Source organism: Chelonia mydas, chromosome 2 (assembly GCF_015237465.2).
Source record: "Chelonia mydas isolate rCheMyd1 chromosome 2, rCheMyd1.pri.v2, whole genome shotgun sequence".
NCBI classification, from domain to species: domain Eukaryota; kingdom Metazoa; phylum Chordata; order Testudines; family Cheloniidae; genus Chelonia; species Chelonia mydas.
In genome coordinates, this window is record NC_057850.1 from 84418759 (window position 1) to 84442045 (window position 23287).

At 41.7% G+C, this 23287-nt stretch overlaps 1 protein-coding gene across 3 annotated transcripts in view; it reads left to right on the plus strand.

The window, feature by feature from the left end:
- Positions 1 to 23287, plus strand: part of LOC122464491 — a 71158-nt gene that overhangs the window by 6249 nt on the left and 41622 nt on the right. For 2 of the 3 annotated variants that reach the window (XM_043539836.1, XM_043539837.1), the window contains exons 2-3: positions 17440 to 17520; positions 19672 to 20687. In XM_043539836.1, the coding sequence (XP_043395771.1) occupies positions 17440 to 17520; positions 19672 to 20687 (1097 nt within the window). Of the gene's footprint in view, positions 1 to 3058; positions 3275 to 17439; positions 17521 to 19671; positions 20688 to 23287 lie in introns of those variants that run through there. The other variant, XM_043539834.1, reaches the window with a different exon arrangement.

Here is a 23287-nt window from a genome sequence, read left to right on the forward strand (position 1 = left end):
TGATCCACAAAGCTCCCTCTTTGCTGCCTAACGCTGTATGTGCCAAAACTCACTCTATGCCCAAGTCTTTGCAGTAAAAGTTTCCTAATCCCCATGTTTCTGTCTCTGACATGGGCACTGCTGCCTTGTTCTAGGCACCCAGGTGCCTATTTCCTGCCTATGCCCTCGAGCAATTTGTGAACCAGGGGAAAAACAAACTGTTCAGCCACCCACGTTCCACATGGGGCTTGATCCAGTAGGTATGCACAGAGGCTGCCTAACTCCACACACAGCTAGCTGGGAAGGAGGAGAAGGATCACCTCCCTGGTAACCATTAACCCAATGGCTAGGGTATTCATCTAAGATGTGGCTGACCCCCTTGGTTCAAGCCCCCCCATCTCCACCTATTGAGGAAGAGGGATTTGAACAGGGACCTGCTGCTTCTCAAGTTAATACCCTAACCCTTAGGCTATGGCATATTTTGATGTGGGGCTCCCTCAACATCTTCCACATTAATTGAATAATAATTAATTGGGCCAGTGTGAGTTAGAACGACTCTGTAGGCTAGAGCAGTCGCCTAAGAGTTGGCAGATCCCTGTTCCAATCCCTTCTTGTCAGGCAGAACTGGGGGTCTCTCATACATTGGGTGAGTACCCTAACCACTGGTTTAAAGATTATAAAAGAGGATGGGCTCATCCCTCACCCCCAGCTGATTTGTGTGGAGTTAGGTGGCCTCTGATCAGGCCCCACACATGACTTAGGCAGACAAATGCCTGTCTTCCCAGTTTGTGAATTACAAGCAGGATAGGCTCATCCCTGCAGACCAGACTTAGTCACCATACTCCGAGAGGGTCAGGGCTTAGCATGCACCCCTTTCACTGGCATCTCCCATTAGCTACTTTAAGCAGCCTCTCACCTAGTGTGCTGGCTTTATGGATCATATTCTAAGGTGCCGCTTGTTCCCCATTAATTGCATAAGAGTCTAAGCACCTAACTCAGGCTTTGTGGATTGCAGTGTTCTCCCTGTGATTTTTCTAGGTGCCTAAAAGTAAGGCATTGTGACTGTCAGTGATGCAATCGTTAAGCCCTTTGGGGTGGTTGGGCCATTATATTTTAACTCCCATCTAAAGAACAGCACAGACATTTTTATAAGAAAATTGTTTACCTCTTAAACTTTTAATAAAATTGCATGTATTTAAAAGGTTAATATGCCTGAGACTGAATGTCTGTGATAGGGGTTTCTAAATGGGCATATCACATTTATAAGAAGAACATAAAACCATAGAAATGCTCCAGAAACATCTCACTGAGGTGAGGATCGTTCACACACCGCTTTGGACATGGACCATGCTGCACAATTGCTAATTTTAGGCTTCAAGAGAAAATTCTGCACAACCAATTAAACTTTAAGGCCGAGGGAGAAGTAGCAGCATTTATTCGTGTTTGAATCCATAGATTTTTTTTTTTTAAATCTACATAGTTGCAAATGTCATGGAGTCAGCTGCTTAAATGACCGTGTTATAGATGGAGGAACAGATGAGATTAAATTCTGGAGCAATGCATTTGGATAGACACAAAAGTAATTTATGGAGGCTGTCCCAAAGCAAGAATATTGTTTCTATTACAGGACAAGACAAAAGAAGACACAATCAACCTCAACACTTCTAAGGAATGTTGTTTTTCATTCCTTGTGAAAGTTCTGGGCTATTGCTTTCTGAGTCTTTCTGTTGTTATCACTTTGGGTGCAAAGAATGGTGTTTGAAAGGTGGGGCCTAGGAAGAAACCATAATGTCACAGGATGTGCTCTAGTCTCCCCCTGATTTCCTTGAGTTTGGGCCCAGTTCTCCAGGCTGTTGCAACAGTTCTATATTACTGTAACTCTGTATAAGTCAGCGGACTCACACTAGTGTAAAAATGGTGTAATAGAAGGGAGATTCAGGCCTTTGGAATTCACTGAAATTACTTTTGATTTATACCAGTGTAACGGAGATCAGTACTATGCCCCTAGCATCAGTAAGTATTTTCATACGTTGTGTGAGAGGATTTCAAGATCTTCCCTGTATTCTAGGGCAATCCTTTCATGAAGATGGCCTGTAATGATGATTTTGATGCAATGGCTCCTGGTGGTATTGCATAGAAACACTATTGCATTAAAATGTGCTAGTTCACCTTCATGGCAAAAAATGGAGTAACACTCTTGATACACTGGGAAAAAGTAGCAATAGTAGCTTGATGTAATGTTTGATTTTTCTGGGGCCAGTAATTTGTTTTCCTTCTCATGTGGTATATTTACAGAGAGAACACAATCTACTAGTACCAGCAGACAGTGAAATGTCATAATACATAGCATCATCTTTACTCTGCTGTTTTCCTACCCAAAAGGTCAACCTACTTATGTAGTAATTGTTGCCCAGACCCTCTTTGCTTTGGCCAGTCATATTGCTGACTGAGGGAAACACATTTTACTGCCAATCTGCTAGTGTCTCAAAATGCTGGAGAAACCTCATAAACTACTCTGATCAGCTGTGATAATTTTCTCCCTTTGAAAAAAACCAAATAGCCCCCCCCTCAGAAAAACCCCTGACCTTTTCCCTACATTTTTCAACAGCATCTGTTTTCTCCTGACATTTCTTTGCTCAGTTCCATTTCACATCCAAAAGCAATATGAGCCTTTCATTGAATATCAAACAGACGAGCGGTGAGTAAAAAAAGCTCAGGCTGTGGAAGAGGTTTTTATGGAAGTGGATCACAATCAGCCTAAAGCATCAGCGCATTAACATTTATCTGACAACACCCAATAGGGTCTTTAGCCAAAGCACCAATTCAGTGACTGTTATCGGACTATATGCAGTAGGGTCTGCAAGATCTAACCAAGAAAACAGATCTGGATAGGAACTGCCTTGTAATGAGTGTTTGTATATAAACTGATGCAGCCTGCACTGGGAGTTCTGAATGCTGTATCCTTTGATGTGATCCAGATGTGTGCTATCCCTCAGAACCCAAATAGACAGTAGTCTGCTCAGTTCTAGATTATTTCCCTGATTGACTGGTTCATCCCTCACAGGTGCAGGTAGGTCATGATTATGAGAAGGATTAGAGCAATTATTGTGTGTGTGTGTGGGCGGGTGCTTGGTATAAAAATCCACCTCAGGGAAACAACCCTTCCTATTAGCTACTATAAGATGTAATTAACAATTCATGGCAATGTTTATGTGCCTAACTGGGGCTACGGACAGAAATGTTCATATCAGTGCAAAGACTTCCTACAGTGAAAACACAGCGCCATTACCAGCAGGTAGGTAGTTAAGCAGGCACTTAGCTAGCTTTATAACTTCCTCTTTGTGCTGCCCTTATCCCTCAAGAAACTTTGTGGTCATACAAACATACTCCATACAAAAAAACTGCAACTCACAAGAAGAGTTACTTTTTTCATTCTTTGGGAAATGGTTCAGACTAGTAGCATTTCACTGAAAAATGTTGTGGCCTGACAATTGATTTGATACTATCTGGAACCGAATGGACCTTTTAAGCCTGGAAAAATCTATCATTTGGTCAGTGGTTGGTTTCTGAACTCAGCAATGTGCGATATGATACTAAGTGCTGTGGTATGCTGCTTTCCTTTGCAAGGGGAGATCCCCTGGGAATGTCTCTCTTCCTTGAGACATGAAGTATATTGTAATGCTGGCCATTAGTACTGCAATAGATTGGAATAAGCGGTGTTTGTATTTATAAATGTAGATTTTATGGGGCTTAATTCTGCTGAGGCTAAGCACTATATTTAATTTAACTGAAATACCCAGTACTAAAAGGGTGTTTCTCTCTCTGTCTCTTTTTAAAGAGGGCTACAATGTACAAATAGATGCTTTTCTGAAATAGTAACTGTCCCTCAGCAAATAGGAAAGCTGACACTCTCTATATGAGTTGAGAACGTAGCATGGTTTGGCTGCAATGTGAGCTATCTCCTGGGTTTAGACTAGCAAAAAGCGATTGGTCAATGTTCTTGAATTTTGAAATTCTCACTAAAAAACAACAAAAATTAATGGTGTTATCACCATTTCCCCCTTCATTTTCTGACCAGCTCTAATAACAAATCTTGTACTCTAATATATCAGAACACACTGCAAGTGAGTCATCTCGGAGGACACTTTGTGCAGAGCTCCAGATAATATACATGAAGGTGCAGTTTGTTCTGGGACATGCCATATGATAAACCTTTTCTTCAAATCATGGCCTACTATGCCACATGTGGGCCCTGCACTAAGTTTGAATGCCTTTCCTGCTAAGGACAGTCCAGGAGAAAGCAAGGGTGGTTAGACAATTAGAAGCACTTAACAATAAATTATTCAAGACTAAATAAACTGTAGTCCCTGCTATATGTTAGAGAGTCAATAAAGTCAGCACTGAGCAGATTGCAAACCAAGATTCAAAACCTATCACTGTATAGGAATGAGTGGAAAACCCCAGAAAAGAATCTACCTTCACTAGGCAACAATCTATCTGCAGCCTTTGCTATAATGATTTCTAGCACAATTTTTATTGTAACTTTTATTTTAAGAAACCTTCAATGATACAGCAAACTGGGAAAAGAGGGTGTTTTATATAGTACAAAACTAACAGAATGGCAGTATAGCAAATTACAGCACAGATCTGTAATTGGAAATGTGCAAGGACAGTTTTAAGCCACCTTTGCCTTGTGTTGCCCTACCCCTGGGGCAAGCTAGATACCAGGAGATGTTCTGTGTTGAGTGTTCAAAGACTGTTAATGGTGATATGCTATTGTTAAGAGTAACTTTGTGGTTGGTGTAAAGGTGTATCAAGGACATATGTCAAAGTCATTCAATTAGATATTTTAAGGAGGTTCTGGCCAATTCCCACCTTTCCCCCACCCCCCAGATTAATTCCTAATTCTGTCTCCCAAACTGTGCTGGGATCTTCTGAGAGGAACAGGGTTGAAGCAGTTATGGATTCCCTTAGACTACTTTCTAGCTAATATTTGCTTCTAATCAATATCATGTTCTAGACCAGGAGTTCTCAAACTGGGGGTTGGGACCCCTCGGGGGGTCACGAGGTTATTACATGGGGGGTCGCAAGTTATCAGTCTCCACCCCAAACCCTACTTTGCCTCCAGCATTTATAATGGTGCTATATAAAAAAGTGTTTTAAATTTATAAGGGGGCTGGGGTGTCGCACTCAGAAGCTTGCTATGTGAAAGGGTTCACCAGTCCAAAACTTTGAGAACTACTTTTCTAGACCAATGATGACAAAGAACAAATTTGTTCTGTTCTCATTTCCCCCCACCATCTAAGACAACTGTTCTTGTCACTGAGAGACCACAGCCGTACAGCATACACCTTGAAGTTGATTATTGTGAGCTTTAAATACCTGATAGAGACTAAAACTGGAACAAATAAGAACAGAAAGCTGACCCATTAAAAAGTAAATCTTTAGTATACTGGGCTACTATGCATTTAGTTTTAGTAGTTTAAAAAAACCAGCTTGTTTTTAAGAGTCACAAGTCAGAGACCAGTAAATGAGTCCCTTGAAACTACATTTGAAAAACATGTGATTTCCGTAGATTAAATTTACTGCTCATTTGAATGCATTATTTGCAAATAGGGTCCAATTCTCCTGTTGGATAGATGGTGTCCCATTGTACCCCAGCACAATACTGGGTGCACAGAATGTAAGAGCTTGTGGGTAGTAGATACTGACTTGATGGGGTATTCAAAATGGGTCCAAAGCAGCCAAATCTTTAAATTTCCTCTTTCCTTTCATCCGTCTCCACTGTACCACACCCTCAGCTTTTCACTGTCAAGAAACTCTGATAGATTGCTTTATTCTAGACATTCTGTGTGTTTTCTGATTGAGCCTTAGCTATTGCCGGGTTTTCTGAAATAAAGGTGCTAACCCCGAGGAAAAGAGAGTTTTATGTTATCCAAACATGTCCTATCTTTTATAACTTTTGTTGAACTACTCATGAAAAATGCTGGGTTGGTAGCCCTGAAGTTTAAAGTCCTTACTTTATTCACAGAACAAGTGCAGAGTGAGCAGCAGCAATACAGACTTCCCCAAGTTGCCCTGCCAACATACCACAATCCAGATCTGGAGGGACAATCTCTAAACTGAGCCTACAATGTATCTACTCTGGTCATGCTATAGTGGTGAGGTTAAAAGGCAGCGTGTGGGTGGGTTGGGAATAGTCTCTGGTACCTGTAGCCAAGCAGCCACTGTCTTTTATATAAAATAATATCTTTTGCTAGACTGAATTATGGCATTTCAGGGGAAATAATAAATCCGAAACAGAAAGAAAAGACAGGAAATACAGAGTTCCTTAAATCCAATTGCAAAAAATTGAGCAGAGGCCACCACTTATGCTGAGTTGTCCAAAACTCTCCAATAGTTTTGTGATGTGCATGTATAATTGTGTTGTAATCTTATCAAGTATCTTGGTTTCATCTAGGGTTTACACTCAGCGTTCATCCAGATTAAATAAGGGTGTGAATTTAAAGTGGATTAGTTAAACCGCATTAAATCCCTGTGTAGATGTTCTCCTTCAGAATTCAAGTGGCTAATTAATTCTAAAATGATATTGACGTAAGTCCACTTGAATTCTGAATGTGACTGTCCACACGAGGGTTTATTGTGGCTTAACTGATCCACTTTGAATTCATATCTTGTTTTAACTCATTAATTTTTCTGAGTATCCCAATATAGTCAATCCCCTAGTTTTACAGAGTTGAAAGACTAATGCACTGAATCACTTTGTTCCCTTGGCTGTTCTTCAAATGTTTAGGAATATAGTGATTGTGAGATTTATGCCAGTGCTTTGTTGCTGATAGTTTTGACTGTTAAGAAGTTGCTACCCTAATGCTAGTGGGAAGCTTTAAATAGGTCTGCCTCACTCCCACGCCCTTTGTTGGCTTTAATGTAAGTGTTCTGCTCTCTCAAAGTTATTGCAAATAAAACCTCTCCTCCAGCCTTAGTTTTCCACCACCTCCGTGATTATTCTTCATCTGATCTTCTTTGGGGATCGTATTCAGTCAGTTCTAGAACAAAATCCTAGTCAATTGCCAATGACTTTCCTTCAGTTTCTTTTCCTACAGCAGTAGCAGAAGCAATTATAATTTCTTTATTTATAATAGGGTGCTTCTTTTTTCTTAAAACTGCCAGCTGCTCTTCCCTTGTACTATACCATTGTGACTGTAGGGTTTTCAGCACATTTCACGAGTGGAAAAGTTTATTAGTCTTTTTATATGATTTTGAAACTTTTTCCCTGTTGGTAGCCTGTTTGTGCAGTTTCTATTAAAAGGCACATAGGAAATGATGTGCGAGGAATTCTCTGATCATTATCGGAACCAGTGGATTCTATGGAAATGTTTGATCCACATCAGTGGATTGGTGTAAATAATATTTACTATGCCTCTCTTTTGGGGGCTGCACTTATAATTTTTGAACCATAGTCTTATTACTAAGTACACTGTCTTTATTTGAGCATCTCTGTTATTCAAGTGTTAGTTGAAATGCCGTTTTCACTATTCTTCCACAAATTAGTTAAGGTTTCCTTATTAAATGTTAGATTCATGAAATCATTATGATGTCTTTGCATTGGACTGATCCATTGTACACAGTGGTATCAAAACATTGCCTTGAAATGTTGAATAAGAACAAAAGCCACAGAAGACTCACCCAGCTTTTTTATCTAACAAATTTGTATTCTTGTATGTGTAGTTTTCCATGTCTCCCTGTCCTATTACACATGTTAAAAATTCAACTCTAGGTGATGAATGCCTCTGTCATAGACCTCTTTGGGGTGCTACTGAAATTGCTGATCATATGTATTTATATGTCCTTCATCTGGGATTACGTGATTATTTCATGCCCATAAATCTATTCAATTCTTGCTACCATTGCATCAAAAATCAATGGAGGTTTATTTAGAGCTCAGATCTAATCCAGGCTAGGATGTTGATGGAAAGGTTTAATTTTCCTACCTCTTAATCAACTTGGTTGTCAGAAACCAGTAGAACAAAAGGAGACAAGACAGAGTCATTCCTTTTAATCCTATACTCTGCAATTAATAGTGCAAATACCTTTGTGACCACGCTTTCAAGCCCCAGATAATTTCTTGTAGAAAGCTGAATTACATCCATCATATGTTAGTGTGTGTGCTGCCTTTTAAAAAAATCTGAGTTTTGGCCAGCTCTGCTCAGCACCTAGAAGCTCCTATAGTGACATGGCTACATTTTTCAAAATAGCTTGGTGCCCAATGCGTGTTGACTCTTCTGAAAATCTAACACCTTAGGTGTCTAAATAAGAGCTGAGCTGTTTCTGAAAATCTGGCCAGGAGTGTTTGGAGTGTGTATGTACATATATTCTCTCTCTCACACACGTGCGCGCGCACACACACTCTCTCTCTCTCTTTCTCTCTCTCTCTCTATGTCTATATTTTGGTTGTGCTGTAAAACTATTTGTATCTGAATTAAAAATATGCAAATTTTAGAGAGATATGGACAATTTTCCATCATATAAACAAATGCAACTCTGCATTGCTACACAACCAGTGCAGATCATCCTAAACAGGTCAACATCACCTGTGCAGATTGTGGGGGATTACTACTTTTCAATAGGTGAGCCCACACACTCTCTTCCCTGTGTTTCTCACAGGAGCAATGAGAAAAAATCAATAGAAAGTTTTCTTATTCAGATTTATTATCAAAGTGTAACTGCTTCTATACTGATGAACAGGAGTAGATAGTGTTTATGCCTTTTGTCATCATTAAAGTAATATAGTTCTATTTTTTCCAAACAAGAGGACATAAAAACCACATAACAGAGTGTGATGGAAACATGATCTGCACACAATCAGTGGGGAAATAAGAACAATGAGTCTTAACCTTTTCAGCCAGAGTTATTGGCAAACTTCATGTGTAAATACATACTCTTTAAATCTATGTCAGGAAATCACACAGGAAGGTCTGATAAACATTCTAAGCAGCACCTTTCCACAGTTAAGCAAAGAGAGAAAGTAGCTTTAGGGATACTGCTGGTTTCCTTATTTCTGCTAACATTGCTTGTTCAGTGTCAGAAGAACCTCACTTTGTTTTTTTAACCATTGTCACAAAACACTTTCCTTCATTCAGTTCTCCATTTAGATATTCACAGGGCACAAAGACTACATTTAAACTGAACATCAAAGCTTCTAATTTACACTTACCGTGTTATACAATTGTACTACATAATCATGTACTTTCATTGCAGTCTGGAGTCTTTTGTCACTTGTTTTGGCTTTGCACCAAAAATGGAAAGGCTTTTCTTTAGTTTACTAAAGAAAACCGTTTATTGTGCTGCACTGTCTTTAAAAGATACTTCTGTAATAGCATCACTTTGTAATGGAGAATAAAATAGCAGCTTTTGGTGTTTAATTTTAGATGTAGTCTTTGTACCCCGATATATTGAACATATGAATGTGAAATTGAACAAAGCAAGGTTTGCCAGTTGCTTTTGTTGACATTTAGAGGCCCATGGCTTTTATTTCCTCACCTGCATTTGTCTTTTACATCACATTTTCATCACTCTCTGCTCATAGGGCAGATATTTTTATTTGGAAAAAGGAGCTGTGTTCCTTTAAGAATGACAAAAACTATGTACACCAAGCAGTATCTACAGTATTCCTGTTTCTTTAACTAGAAGCAATTACTTGCATCATAAATTTGAATAAGAAACCTTTAAATTGATTTTTCTAGTCTCTTCTATGAGCAGCACAGGGCATGGGTGACAGCAGTGTGGGGAGAGGAGCGGCGCTCAGTTTCTGTAGAAAAGCAGTAACTTGCATAATTGCCACTGGGGAGACATTGGTCTGTTCAGGATGAATTGCAGCAGGAGAATGGCACTGCAGAAGCTTTTGTTTATATGATGAAAACAATGTCCAAGTAGTGGTTTAAATGTGTGTATGCGTGTTACACTGCTACAAACCAACATCTCTCCATAATTTCTCCATGACCTCTAAAACTTTCACAAGTAAATGTGTGTGCACATACACAATGTTGATGGAATACATCTTTCTGAAGGGTTTCAGAGTAGCAGCTGTGTTTGTCTGTATTCGCAAAAAGAAAAGGAGGACTTGTGGCACCTTAGAGACTAACCAATTTATTTGAGCATGAGCTTTCGTGAGCTACAGCTCACTTCATCGGATGCATACTGTGGAAAAGATGAGCTATTACCAGCAGGAGAGCGGGGGCGGGGGAAGCGCTCATCTTAAGTGATCACTCTCCTTACAGTGTGTATGATAACACCCATTTTTTCATGTTCTGTGTGTATATAAATCTCCTCACTATATTTTCCACTGAATGCATCGGATGAAGTGAGCTGTAGCTCACGAAAGCTTATGCTCAAATAAATTGGTTAGTCTCTAAAGTGCCACAAGTCCTCCTTTTCATCTTTCTGTATGTTTGTTTTAGTTGATGCATATTTTGCCCTGGTTTAAATTACTGATGTGGAACCCAAAAGGGTTACATTCACTGTATATTCCATCTTCCTTTGTGCTCTTTGCAGAAAAATCATTGAGGCACTGACAATTTTTGTTATAAAGATGTTAGACCTTGGCTACCTTTTATATCTAATTTCTAATCTAACTCCTTAAATTCAGCATGATTAAATTTTATTTGGGATTATTTTTATTGAGGGTTAGATGAATAGTAAACATGACTTTGGGTTATACCAGGGGTGGGCAAACTATGGTCCACGGGCCGGATCTGGGCTCCGAGCCATTTTAAGACAGCCCATGAGCTCCCGCTGGGAGTGGGGTCGGGGTGCTGCACCACGCAGCTCGGCCCTGCTCTGACGCTCTGGCTGGGGTGCAGAGTCATGGCTGCACCACTCAGCTCAGCCCCGTTCTGGCCGGGGCCCTGGGTTGGGGAGCCACACCACACAGCTCCCAGAAGCCACGGTATGGCCCCGCTCTGGCTCCTAGGTGCTCCAATGGCCCCCTCCAATGCTCAAATGGGAGCTGAATGGGCAGTACTTGCAGATGGGGCAGCATGCAGAGCTGCCTGGCTGTGCCTCCGCATAGGAGCCAGAGAAGAGACATGCCACTGTTTCCGGGAGCCGCTTGAGGTAAGAACCGCTCGGAGCCTGCACCCTGAGCCTCTCCCCATACCCCAATCCCCTGCCCCATCCCTGATCCCTCCTCCCGCTCTCCAGACCCCTCAATCCCAGCCTGGAGCAGCCTTCTGCACCCCCAAACTCCTCATCCCCAGTCCCACCCCAGATCCCGCACCCCCAACCAGCACCCGCAACCCCTTCCATACCCCCAACACCAATTTTGTGAGCATTCATGACCCGCCATACAATTTCTATTCCCCAATGTGGCCCTCGGGCCAAAAAGTTTGCCCACCCCTGATTTATATAATGAAAAAAATGCATAATATCTAAAACAAGCAACTCTTACTATGCAGGATTTATTTAAGGGACTTACAGGTTTCAAAATTGGACTTGAGTTGGCCAAAGGGATAAATAATTATTTTTAAGTATTTGTAAGGTAGTGGGGTAAATCTGCAGAAATAAAACTGCAGTTTATCAGCATAAATAAAGACAAACAAGCTGATCAAAGAATTGCCCCATCCTAAGATTCATTCTGCACCTGGTTATGGAGCACAGCTTTCTACTGCATCAGGAGTTTTCCCTTTTCTGTCTCTCCAGCTGCCTTCCTCACAACTCTTCCCCTGAGTACATGTACAAAGGGAGATGAAAGTGAAGCTGCAGTGAACCCCTTCTGCACTGAAGATCAGCTAGATTCCTTGAAGTTTCACTGTTCTCTTTAAAGCTCTGGGGACTGGCTGAATAGATATGCTTTAAACAAATAAATACGGGAGCAAATCCCTTCTTATTCACATATGTAAAGTTGAGCATGTGTGTAAATCTTTGCAAGATTAGAACCTAAAACTCTAAACTTTTAGGGTAAGGATTGACTTCTATTGTGTTTGTACAACACCCTGCACACTGGGGTCCCAAAGCTAAATAGTTTCGGTGTGCTACTTTAATACAAATAATAAGTAACAATCTTACCTCTGGCAAAATTACTTGTCCAACTTTCCAATGTGTCGGGGGCTGCTCACTGCTCGACCCCCGGCTCTGCCACAAGCCCTGCCCCCACTCCACCCCTTCCCGCCCCCTTCCCTGATCCTGCCGTGCCCTCGCTCCTCCCCCTCCCCCCCAAAGCCTCCTGCATGCCATGAAACAACTGATCGGGAGGTGCGGGGAGGGAGGGGGAGGCCTGATTGGGTGAGAGGGAGGTACTGGGAGTGCGGAGCTAATGGAGGGCTGATGACGTATTACTGTGGCTCTTTGGCAATGTACATTGGTAAATTCTGGCTCCCTCTTAGGTTGGCCACCCTGAGCTAGTCATTGAGCTTTGGGCAAGAGTCCCCCCTTCTATTCTGTTCACCTCTCACTCCTTTTAATTATGCCCTCAGATCTCCAATTTACAAGGTATTTTCTTTGCTCACAAGCTCCTTCACTTTCTCTCATTTGTCAGAGAATAAGATTTGAAATGCTCACTTGCATATTTTTTTAAAAAGGGGCAGATATTAGTCTAGAGAAATGTTGCAAATTTTAGCCCTCTGTCCCCAAAACAAGGTTGAACATTGTATCCAAATTGGGAAATTCAAGGAGAAGGCTGATCGTTTATCTTTTGCCTCCTACTCCATTCTTAGTTTACCATGTTAGGTAGATGAATTAACAACATATGCTTGGGGATCTCAGATTATGATGGGTCTGGGTATATTTTAACACCAAGCATATTGAAGGTCAGGGACGGGCAACTGGCATGCCAGATCATTTTATCTGGTGCACCAACCAGAGGAGACTGAGGTGAGGAGGCAGCTCTGCAAGTCCCTGGAATGAAGGCAGGGGAGAGAAGCTCTGCCAGTGCAGAGGATGGCAAATGAGGGCAAGAGGCTGCTCTTCCCACTGCCTGGAGGAGAAGAGGAGGCTACTCCTTGGGTGCAGGCTCATTTGCTGACCTTGAGACCATGGGGATGAACGTGGGTGGGCAGGTATATGTGACACAGTGAGCATTGGTGTTGGTGTGGGACTCACTGCTCTGGTGCATGTTCTCACAGCAGCAGCCAGGCAAGCCGCCCCGGGGTAGCCAGGGCCACTTCTTCCTCAATCATGACAGCTCGCCAAAAGGTTTTAGTGGATCTTATGGCCCTCTGCTACCTTAAAGTTGCCCATCTCTGCAGTTGGTTCATGGACTAGATGAATCAGCTAGGCACAAATGCTAGAATTTAGAATTCTACCCATTCATTCTTGTGAATCAAAAGTTAAACTACTACATTTTAATGTTCATGCCAACCAGAATTGGAGGCTTGGCTGAGGCCACTTAGGAAATTTTGCTTAATACGTCTTTTCCATCTGTAATTTCTGCTGCTTTTGTAGCCTTTTTGTTGACCCTTTGGTATGTAAATATTTAGGAAGACTATCCCAGGAAAACTTGATTCGCCTTTTTTCTTTCAGCAGCTGATAATTATGTTGTTTAACTAGTTAAGTTAAACATTTAGAGTAAAATTTTCAAAAGTGCCCGTGTCCTATTTCACAAGTGACTTGAGCACTTTGGCTCCTGAATTCCTTTATGCTTAATTCCAAATCCTTCAATGAGATTTGTGTGGGTGGACCCCAAATGAAATCAATGATGATCCATGCAGGCACAGTCTGTGGAGTGGCTTGCAATATATGGACCTTCGTATTTATGCTAGCTTTGGAAATACATATTTATTGACAAGTCATAGTGACTTCTTAGCTGTTACATCTTCTTTAAATATATTGTATATTCTAACATATGGCTATATGCACCCAGAGCAAATGATGGGTGCTTAGACATTTCTATGCATTTGAAGAATTAAATATATAAAATGAACATGTAATCCACATTTTAGATGCTCTTTGCAGAGGGGATATTTGGTACTTATGAGGAACCATTAGAGTAAATCCTTTAGATGCAGATTACTGTTGCAGCCAGTTACAATGAAGACCATAAAACTGTGTCCCTTCAGCTACTGCTCATGCCTTATTTCTGCTTGACGGTCATGTCTTTAAAAGACAGCTTGAAATGAAGCAGCTATAACAGTAATAATCTTGGTTTGTGAAAAACTACGAACATAATGGAATCCTTAAAATTGTAAGAAAATCTGTCTGAAATAGAGCATCTATCAGATGTTATCTGGATAATGCCTCTGCCTGCTTAAAAAAGGCAGGCTTTCTGTGGTGTGCAACTAAGAGTGCCAGGCTTTGTTTTATCTTAAAGTATAAAACAAAGGCAGAAATCCTCTGAAAAATGTATTGTATGTAGAGCTGACCAGAGGATGACAATTCCATTTTGTGGCAATTTCTGAGGTTTTGAATGTGTTTTCGTTCTGCAGTAGAACAAAATCCAATCCTTTCAAATGCTGTGAAAATGGGGAATTGTCAAGTGCGTGGGGGGGGTCTGTCAGTCTGTCTATATAGCCTGGGATTAGCGCACTGTCCTGGGATGTGGCAGACTCAGGTTCAAGTCTCTACTATCTTATTTAGAGCAGTTTTTCATCTTTGATGACTCCAAATCAGATAGAGCAGGACCTTGGATCTGAGTCTCCCACATCTCAGGCAAGTACCCTAACCATCCAGCTATCTTGTCTGTCTGTCTGTCTGTCTCTTTCTCCCCCCTTCACCCCACTCCCCACCCTCCGGGGCCCAAAAACCTTCTTGATGAAAGTTTTCTGGAAACCAGTACAACCCTGCAAAACATTTTGGCTCTGAGGAAACAGCAGGCTGTTCAGTTGAGCTCTAATCATATAAGCTCAGTACCTGATTTTTAAATCTCCCGAGGGCAGTTATTGTTTTAATTCCTTAAAATACCAGAAGTGTTTTAATCTCTCTCTTAAGGAATGATGTTGAGTTATACAAGTGTCTTAAATATAGAATATTGGCATAATCGTGAGTGTGTGCAAACTGACTTTCTTATGCAAATAGTCTTAAATTTCTCTTGGGTTAAGACTCTCATCTTAGAGCAAGTCTAATGATATTGCTAAACCTCAGATGAGCAGCATTATATTAGTTACAGCTGTGACCAAGAGGTGTCACTTTATTTTAAAAATGCAATATCAAAGGAATAGATGGTTCATAGGATCAGTGATGAAATATAGAGCCTTTACCTCTGTCATGACTTAAAGCCCAGCCTAGTTCCAAAGATAATTGCTATGTAATAGCTATTCAGTGGCCTGTGTGAAGGGAGGTAGTGCCTCTAGTACCCTTTACAATGGAAAGGGAGTATTGCTTTTACTAAAAGAGAAATACCAGAGGCAGCATGGTTACATGTTTTGGTTTGTGGAAAGAAACTCCGACAAAAAAAAAATCTATAATAACACTACATATTCTTACTGTAACTCAAAGAGGAGTACGTGTGATGGGTTATCTTGCGTATCTGACATCTCTTAATGCTTGTATTGAAACAATTGTTGACAAAGCAAGTTACTTGCTGTCTCTGAAAAGCTAATAACAGAATTGCCCATCCAATTTTAAGAGGATATGGGTATTCTTCACATCATGTCCTAAGCTGTTCTGCTTTGCTAAAACCTATCATCATCATTATATGTTTACTGTATCAGAATAAAACTGCTAAAATTCCACCCAGATATCAGTGTTACAATTCAAGCTTTGTATATCTTTAAAAGGTACTCTGTGATTAGCTCATTCAGTGTGGTCTAATAATGCTTTGCATTATAATACGTCACTGAGGAAAAACTGGCTTTGTAAAGTACTTGTTGCCTTTGCAGTGGGCCAGTTGTATCTGATTTCAATACTTTTTGACCAACCATAATAAATTACTGGGCAGAATCTTCATTCTTTATAGCTTCTATTTCTTTACATTCAAAAAACCCATTTTCTTCAGGGCTCCTCTTCTATTAAACAGCAGGTAACAAACTTTATAAATTGGCTGTCACTGTAATGAATTGGTCGCCTTATATTAAATAGAAACTTAGAGCACATTTATGCATTCGTTACTTGGACTAGCAATCTGGCAAATATACATGTACTCCAGTACAATACAGATTTGAAAATAAGATATACACTGGTATATGTTACTATTTCTATAAGAGTGGAATGGAACTAAACTTAAAATGAAAATGTCAAGAACCTCTTTTCAGTATCCCTCGATTATCAAATAACTCTGTACAGAGAGAAGACATTTGATGGAATGTCTTTGTCCTGAAATGGTTTGGCTTAGACCTTGAATAAATCTCTTTATTACATACAAATTTGGGCGCTTGAGTTTTACACAGACTGAATTGAATTCTCTCATTGTGGTTACTTGTCAGGGACACCAGATTCTTCTTACCACTCTTTTTTTTTTTTACTTGGCTATTGGACTCCCTGACAACTCAGGAGGAAATGACAAAGGTCTAGAAGGCATTATGAGTGGTAAAACAAATTCTAAATTTCCATTATGTATGGCTGAGTTGCTGGCTTATTTTGTTAAGCTTAATTCCCCAGTTCCTCTCTCCTATACCATCTCTTGTCTATCAGCTACAAATTCTCAGGATGCAATAAACTAGTAAATATTAACAGCTCTGTCACAAAAATTCTGCATTCGGATCTGCTGACATGCCTTCTATTTAATTTTAAATGAAAACCAAATGGAAGATGTTTTGTGACCTACTGTGGTGATTTAGAGAGGACTACAGAACTCAATACTGAAAACATGCAATTTAAAAGACCATTAACAATTGGTTCCCTGACCTCCCCTACGAAAAAGGTGAGGTTGGGGATATGACTATCAACATTGTAATATCTTGACAAATTGATTACATATTATGTGTGTGCCTACTAGACTTCCAATCTAATGTAATACTGTAAAAATTCTTTTGAAAAACTAGGACCCTATCTATAGAAATACAGGCACTGCACAAACAGACTAGCCCAGTCCCTGCCTCTATTTACATTCTAAATAGACAATAGAGATGCAGAATGGGGAAAGAGGCATAATACACAAGCAGAGGGAACAATGCAATGATGGCAAAGATCAGGTTGGTGCCACAACTTTTTTTTATGGGGAAGGGGTTTAGTTATGTGATATGTAAATGGAAAGAAAAGTGAGGGGAGAGGGCACATTGATGGGAAAGGGGGTGTGGGGAGACAGGGCAGGGAGGCATGTATTAAATGTTTAACTCTCCCTGAAGCTGACTTATAGGAAAACCTCAGGGCTAAACTCTATTTTCTTAAAAGACGGAACTGTGGCCTGTGCTTCAACAAAAAGTTGAGCTGTGGTACAGGAAGAAAGGAAGTGTGATAGTTATACATAATATCATGTCACCATCTGCTTACCCCGTCACATGTAAGCATAACTGTATTATTCAACAGTTGCATGCATGCAACTGACAGATTTTTTGATTTGTAGGCTGTAATATTGTTTTGTGTCTCTTCCAGTTAATCACTTAAGAAGTGAGGAATGTGTTCTAATGGCAGAGCTTCCCTTTCTGAAAGCTGACATCAGAGAAATATTTGAAAGTAAGTACTGGGCTACTTTAGCTCTGAGATACCATGCTAGTTCTCTGCCTTTCATTATAGGCAATCTACTAGCCAACTTATCACAGCTTTGATTTAAATGCTCTTCTAGAAAGCATTATCTTTTGATAAAGACCTGGGGTAATATCTGACTTGTAATGAATTTATGATCACAATACATCCTCTATCTGGAGGCACCATTATTCTTATATTCCTATATTCCTGTAAGAATGTGTTTTCTTGCATTTTTAAATAGGTTCTAGAAGTGTTAAGAAAATACATTTTTCTCAGGCCATCAGTTTTGAAATATATGAACACACTTCTGGAAAAGTATAGTTACCTGTATGAGTTTTTGATCTTTTATCCATCTTCATTCAAGATGAAAAGGAACTATGTGACTATTGCAAATAAATCAGAGTAGTTGAGATCTGTGACCTCTCAATTCTCTCCCATTAAGGAATGAATCCATTCTATGGAACAGCTCCTCCACCTTTTGAACTCTTGGAAATTAGGACAATATTTTCATACCCAACCAGAGCAAATTTAATGTTTCACTTGCTGAGCAGTGTAACGCATAGATGACCACAGCATAATACTAGTAAATGCTGCTGTTGTCTTATTTATAGCAGGAGCTAGCCAGAACTGCATATAATTCAGGTTGCCTAACATGTCACATTAAGACACTGTTTTCAGCTACTTAAAACTTTGCCAAACTTTAGCCCTTCAGGCTGAAATTTTCTATTCTGGGTGTCTACCTCAGGCTGATTTTATATATATATATATATATATATATTTAAAATATCAACAAAATCACCTCTTTTGGAGAAAGTTAATTGTTTGACCATTCCATTGAGAAGCTCCACCATCTTGATGCTCTGAAGCAGAGACTTGTAGTTTGGCAAGATCAAAGGGAAAAGGTCAGAGTGGCAGAGGCCCTCGGGGGGGAGAGGTGTTTTTTGCTGTCCCCATGAAAATATACCCAAATGTATCCAAGATATAAGCCTCTGAAAATGACTGTTTGGTCAGAAGCAGATTGTTAGAGACGGGTCGCTAACTCTTCAGAACATTCCTTCTGCACTGAGCATGCTCCGTCCTGCAGCTGTGGTTACTGAGCTGGACATTTCCTGGAATTGCTCCTTGTGGCTGCTGTGGTTGTCATTGAAACTAAGAGCGGGGAGACTCTCTCTCTTGTGCTGTCAGTGCTGCACCTTCTGGTGCCCAGGCAGAGTGGAGGGGAAGGAATGCAGAGCGAGGGTGAAAGAGGGGTAGGTAAGATGAGGCTGGGACAAAAGAAGAGAGGAGATGATGCTGGCAGAGGGGAATGGGGACAGGATAAAGGAGGACAATACAGAGAACAGGGATAGAGAGGACACCGAATGAAGATTATAGGAAAAATATTATGTGATCATGTAATTAAAGACTGTATCATCATGCACACAAGGGGGAAGAATTAAGGCTGCACAGACAACCATAATTCTAGTATTTCCGTGCTTCTGAGTGCTTGAATTTACAACCTTAATCTTCTTTTAAGTTTATTTCTACGTAGTTGTTTTATATTACTGTGGTGTCTAGAGGCCCCAAATGAGTTTGGGCTGCCACAGCACTGTACAAATGTGTTGCAAGGGACAGCCCCTGTCTTTCAGAGATTGCAATCTAAATAGACAAGACAGGCAAAAGATGGGAGGAGTAATAGGCAGAAAGAGTAAATGACTTGCCTAAGGCCACACAGCAGGTCAGTGGCAGAGCTGGACATAGAATTTGCATCTCCTGCCTTCCAGTCCAATACTCTACCCCCTAGACCAAGCTGCTCCTGGTATGTGATATCAAACATTACATCACCAGGTAAATAAGATAAAGGATAAAATTCATCCCTGGTGTCACTCCATTGGCAGAAGTGGAATTACACCATTGGTGAACTTGGCCTTTTGTTTTTGTCCACTCTCATGGGATGCTGGACAACTTCATCTGTAGCTTTTTCTAGAGGGCCTGTTTATGTTGGGTGGCATGGGAGTCGTCCCACTGACACCCCTGGGACTACTGGTGAGTTCTGCTCAGCATGAGTTAGGGTTATAAAACTGGGTCCATAATGCATTACTGGCATGTAACTATCTCTGTATCTTGCAAATAATGGACGTGTTCTGCCATCTGTTTCAGTTCCTTTAAAAAATGATTTCAAGCCCCGAAAAGGGAGGCGGCAATTTTGGAGGAGGAGCCAACTTTGGAGGAGAAAACTCTGGTGCCGTAGGCCGAAGGCGATGGAGCAGCAGCAACAGGGGACAGGGGAGAGCCAAGAAGTAACGCAGGAGCAGAACCCTGCTGATAAAGGTCCAAAGGTGACTGTGCAGGTGCAGCAGCGGGGCCCAGGATGGGAGGCAGCTCAGGTAACTGTGCAGGTGCAGCCACAGCAGTCGGGCCCCGGACGGGAAGCCCCAGGGGTGACTGTGCAGGTGCAGCAGCAGGGCCAAGGAGGAGCGTCCCTGCAGGTGACTGTGGAGGTGCAGCAGCAGGGCCAAGGAGGAGCAGCCCCTCAGGTGACTGTACAGGTGCAGCCACAGCAGCAGAGCCAAGGAGGAGCATCCTTGCAGGTGACTGTGGAGGTGCAGCCGCAGAAGGGCCACGACAGGAAAGGGTCCCAGGTAACCCAGACCCAGCACCAGAGCCAAGATGAGGAAGGGTCGAAGGCCATGGAACAGCCGCTGAACCAAGATGAGAGAGAATCACAGGTGATGGCCGAAGATGAGAGAGAACCAATGGAGGTGGAGCTGGAAGGGAACCAGGGCCAAGACAAGGAAGGGACAGAAGCAACAGAGCAGCGGTGGGACCAGAGCCAAGATAAGGAAAGGTCGGAGGCCATGGAACAGCCGCTGAACCTAGATGAGAGAGAGTCAAAAGTGAGGGCAGAAGATGACAGAGAGCCAAGGGAACTGGAAGGGAAGCAAGGCCAAGACAAGAAAGGGAAAGAAGTGTTGGAGCAGCAGCAGGACCACAGCCAAGATGAGGAAGGGTCGAAGGCAGTGGATCTGCAAAAGCCAAGCCAAGAAGAGGAAGGGCTGAAGACTATGGAGATGGAGCAACAGCAGGGCCAGGGGCAAGATAAACAAACACTGTATAAGAAACACCTGAGAGAGATGCCAAATTATTTTGTCTCTATCCCAATAACAAATGACCAGGTATTTTCAAGTAGCTGATTTAATTAAGTAAAAGTGTTATATATGCATACCTGACCATTCTAAAATATTGGTAAAGTTATGCCTGTTGTTTGCATCACATTCAGAGTTTTTTTTCAAGACCCATAGTGCCCTAATTTTGTTTTTCTGCATCGGTAAATATGGAGATATTTTATTTCATGGGTTTTCTTTTTAACTTCTATTGTTCCCTTCCATCAGGGGTGATGTCAGTGAGCGTTTGCAACTCTGGTAATAGTATTTTCTAGTTAACTAGTTGTAGAATGTGGAGAGGAAGGGGTGGCTTGCTCACCCGTATGTGTGTTTATACTAAAAAGTGTTTGGAAAACACATTATGCACCAGAGCTGAGATTTTATTTTTTTTAAGGAGGATATCATAGATTACTTTGTAATAATTTCAAGATTGGTCAAGAGCTGGATTTGAGCCTGGCTGTAAGGTTAAGAAAACTCTATTACCTAACTCTATTACCTCTATTACCTTGCTGTTTTAAGGAAAGTAGTAGGAATTTTTACTATGAATCCTCTTTAGATGATGTGTCAAGGACAAGATTTATTTCAACCGCCCGTGGTGGAGGAATTATTTGCACATCGTTATCAACGGAACAGGATTAGCAAAAGCCTGTGCTGTTCCCAATTACTATATTTTTTTCTCAGAGATAGTTGGCCCAGTTCTGCTTGTTTAAAAACAGATTTAACAGCAGTTTGTATGTTTTATGAAAACCTGTGGGCATGGATACAGACACCATCACAGGATTCAGTATGGAGGCCACAACTTTATTAAACCTATTACCTAACTGGGTGTGATGGGGCAGAGAGGCCCTACACCAGGAGAGAAGGCTTTAGAGAGAGCCTCTGGGCTCAGCTAGTCCCACCATATTATACCTGCAGCCAATCCTGAAGAGGGAATAAAAGGAGAGAACCTGACTGGCCAGGATAGAATTCTGCCTCTCTGGCTAAAGGGAGCTTAGCCTTCAGGGTTAAGGAAAGATGGGCCTGATAGTCTGAGAATCCACTTGGAAGGAACAGGTTAGATCCCAAGGAGTGAGTGATACATGAGTAAAGACTGTTTGGGAACCAAGCCTACAGCAAAGGGCAGGGACACCCTATGCAAAGACAGGTGGACACCCCAGTATTGCACTGGCTTTTTGTTTCGCTCAGCCCCTCCAACCACCCAGAAAGGGGTAGAACTGAATGGACAATTAGCCAGTGGGCTACATTCCACCTCAGTGGATGCTGGAGACTGAGACTTCTTCCTATTGGGAGACCTGAGGTTGTGTTGGGGCACCTGGAAGATCCACCAGGGGGAGCTGCTCCAGCTATGCCACTACACTAGTGTAACGCACCCCAAACTACCTGGCAGAGTTATTCCAATATGAAGCACCACTGGTCCCCGTGTTCTCTGAACCTGAGGGTGAGTATGAAGGCCATGTCCCCTCTCCAATCTCACACCTGTCATTGGATCCTGATCTTTTCCCCTCCTCAACACCAGAGGTAGTAGAAATGAAGGATGGAACCACAAACTGGACAGACCCCCTTACCATGCAGTGTTGTGCTCAGAACCAATTTCCAAGCAGCCCACTAGGTTATAGGTACTGCAGTCAGACTCCTTCTAACTCACCAACCACAGTGGAAACCACCACAACAGATGACAGCATTCACTTTAGAAGTCCTTCTCTACTCTGCTGGCCAACTAGAAAGGAATCCATGTAGCATGGAGGTCCTGCCACAGATTGTCTGACCCCACATAAATGTACTCCATCCTCTCAAAACTGTGCTGGGGAGGCATACTTAATTCCCACATAGGAAATCACTCTTCCCACCAGGGAATTGAGATCTCAATAGGGCTAATATTCCTCTTTATTCCAATTATCAAATTAACCCCTTTTGCTAGGCCTAAATCATTCTACCGCAGGTGAATAATGATGCAGGGAATGAAATCAGTCTGCCAGTGGCAAAGGGGGCACTATCCGGTCCCCCCTCCCCCAAATGCCGCTTCTTCCCGGCCACCTCAGATAGACAGTCAAATGGGGAAAACCTAACCGGCAGCCTTCATGCTAGACAGATGCCCCTTTGCTGGCCCAATGGACTCTACTACGTCCACCGTTTAAATCTTGTAATCAAAATAGTAACTGGTTTTCTGCAATCTACCCAATGGCCACTTTAAATGACTGCAGAAATGTACCTGCTTGTTTTGGAACTTGAAGTCCCAAGGAGTGATGGCCAGTCGGGTTGGAGGAAAAAAAATAGCAGAAATATGATGTCCTTCATGATTTGATTCTTTGACCATACCAGTCCCTTGGAAATACACTTTGCCACCCATGCCTCATAGAATCATAGAATATCAGGGTTGGAAGGGACCCCAGAAGGTCATCTAGTCCAACCCCCTGCTCGAAGCAGGACCAAGTCCCAGTTAAATCATCCCAGCCAGGGCTTTGTCAAGCCTGACCTTAAAAACCTCTAAGGAAGGAGATTCTACCACCTCCCTAGGTAACGCATTCCAGTGTTTCACCACCCTCTTAGTGAAAAAGTTTTTCCTAATATCCAATCTAAACCTCCCCCATTGCAACTTGAGACCATTACTCCTC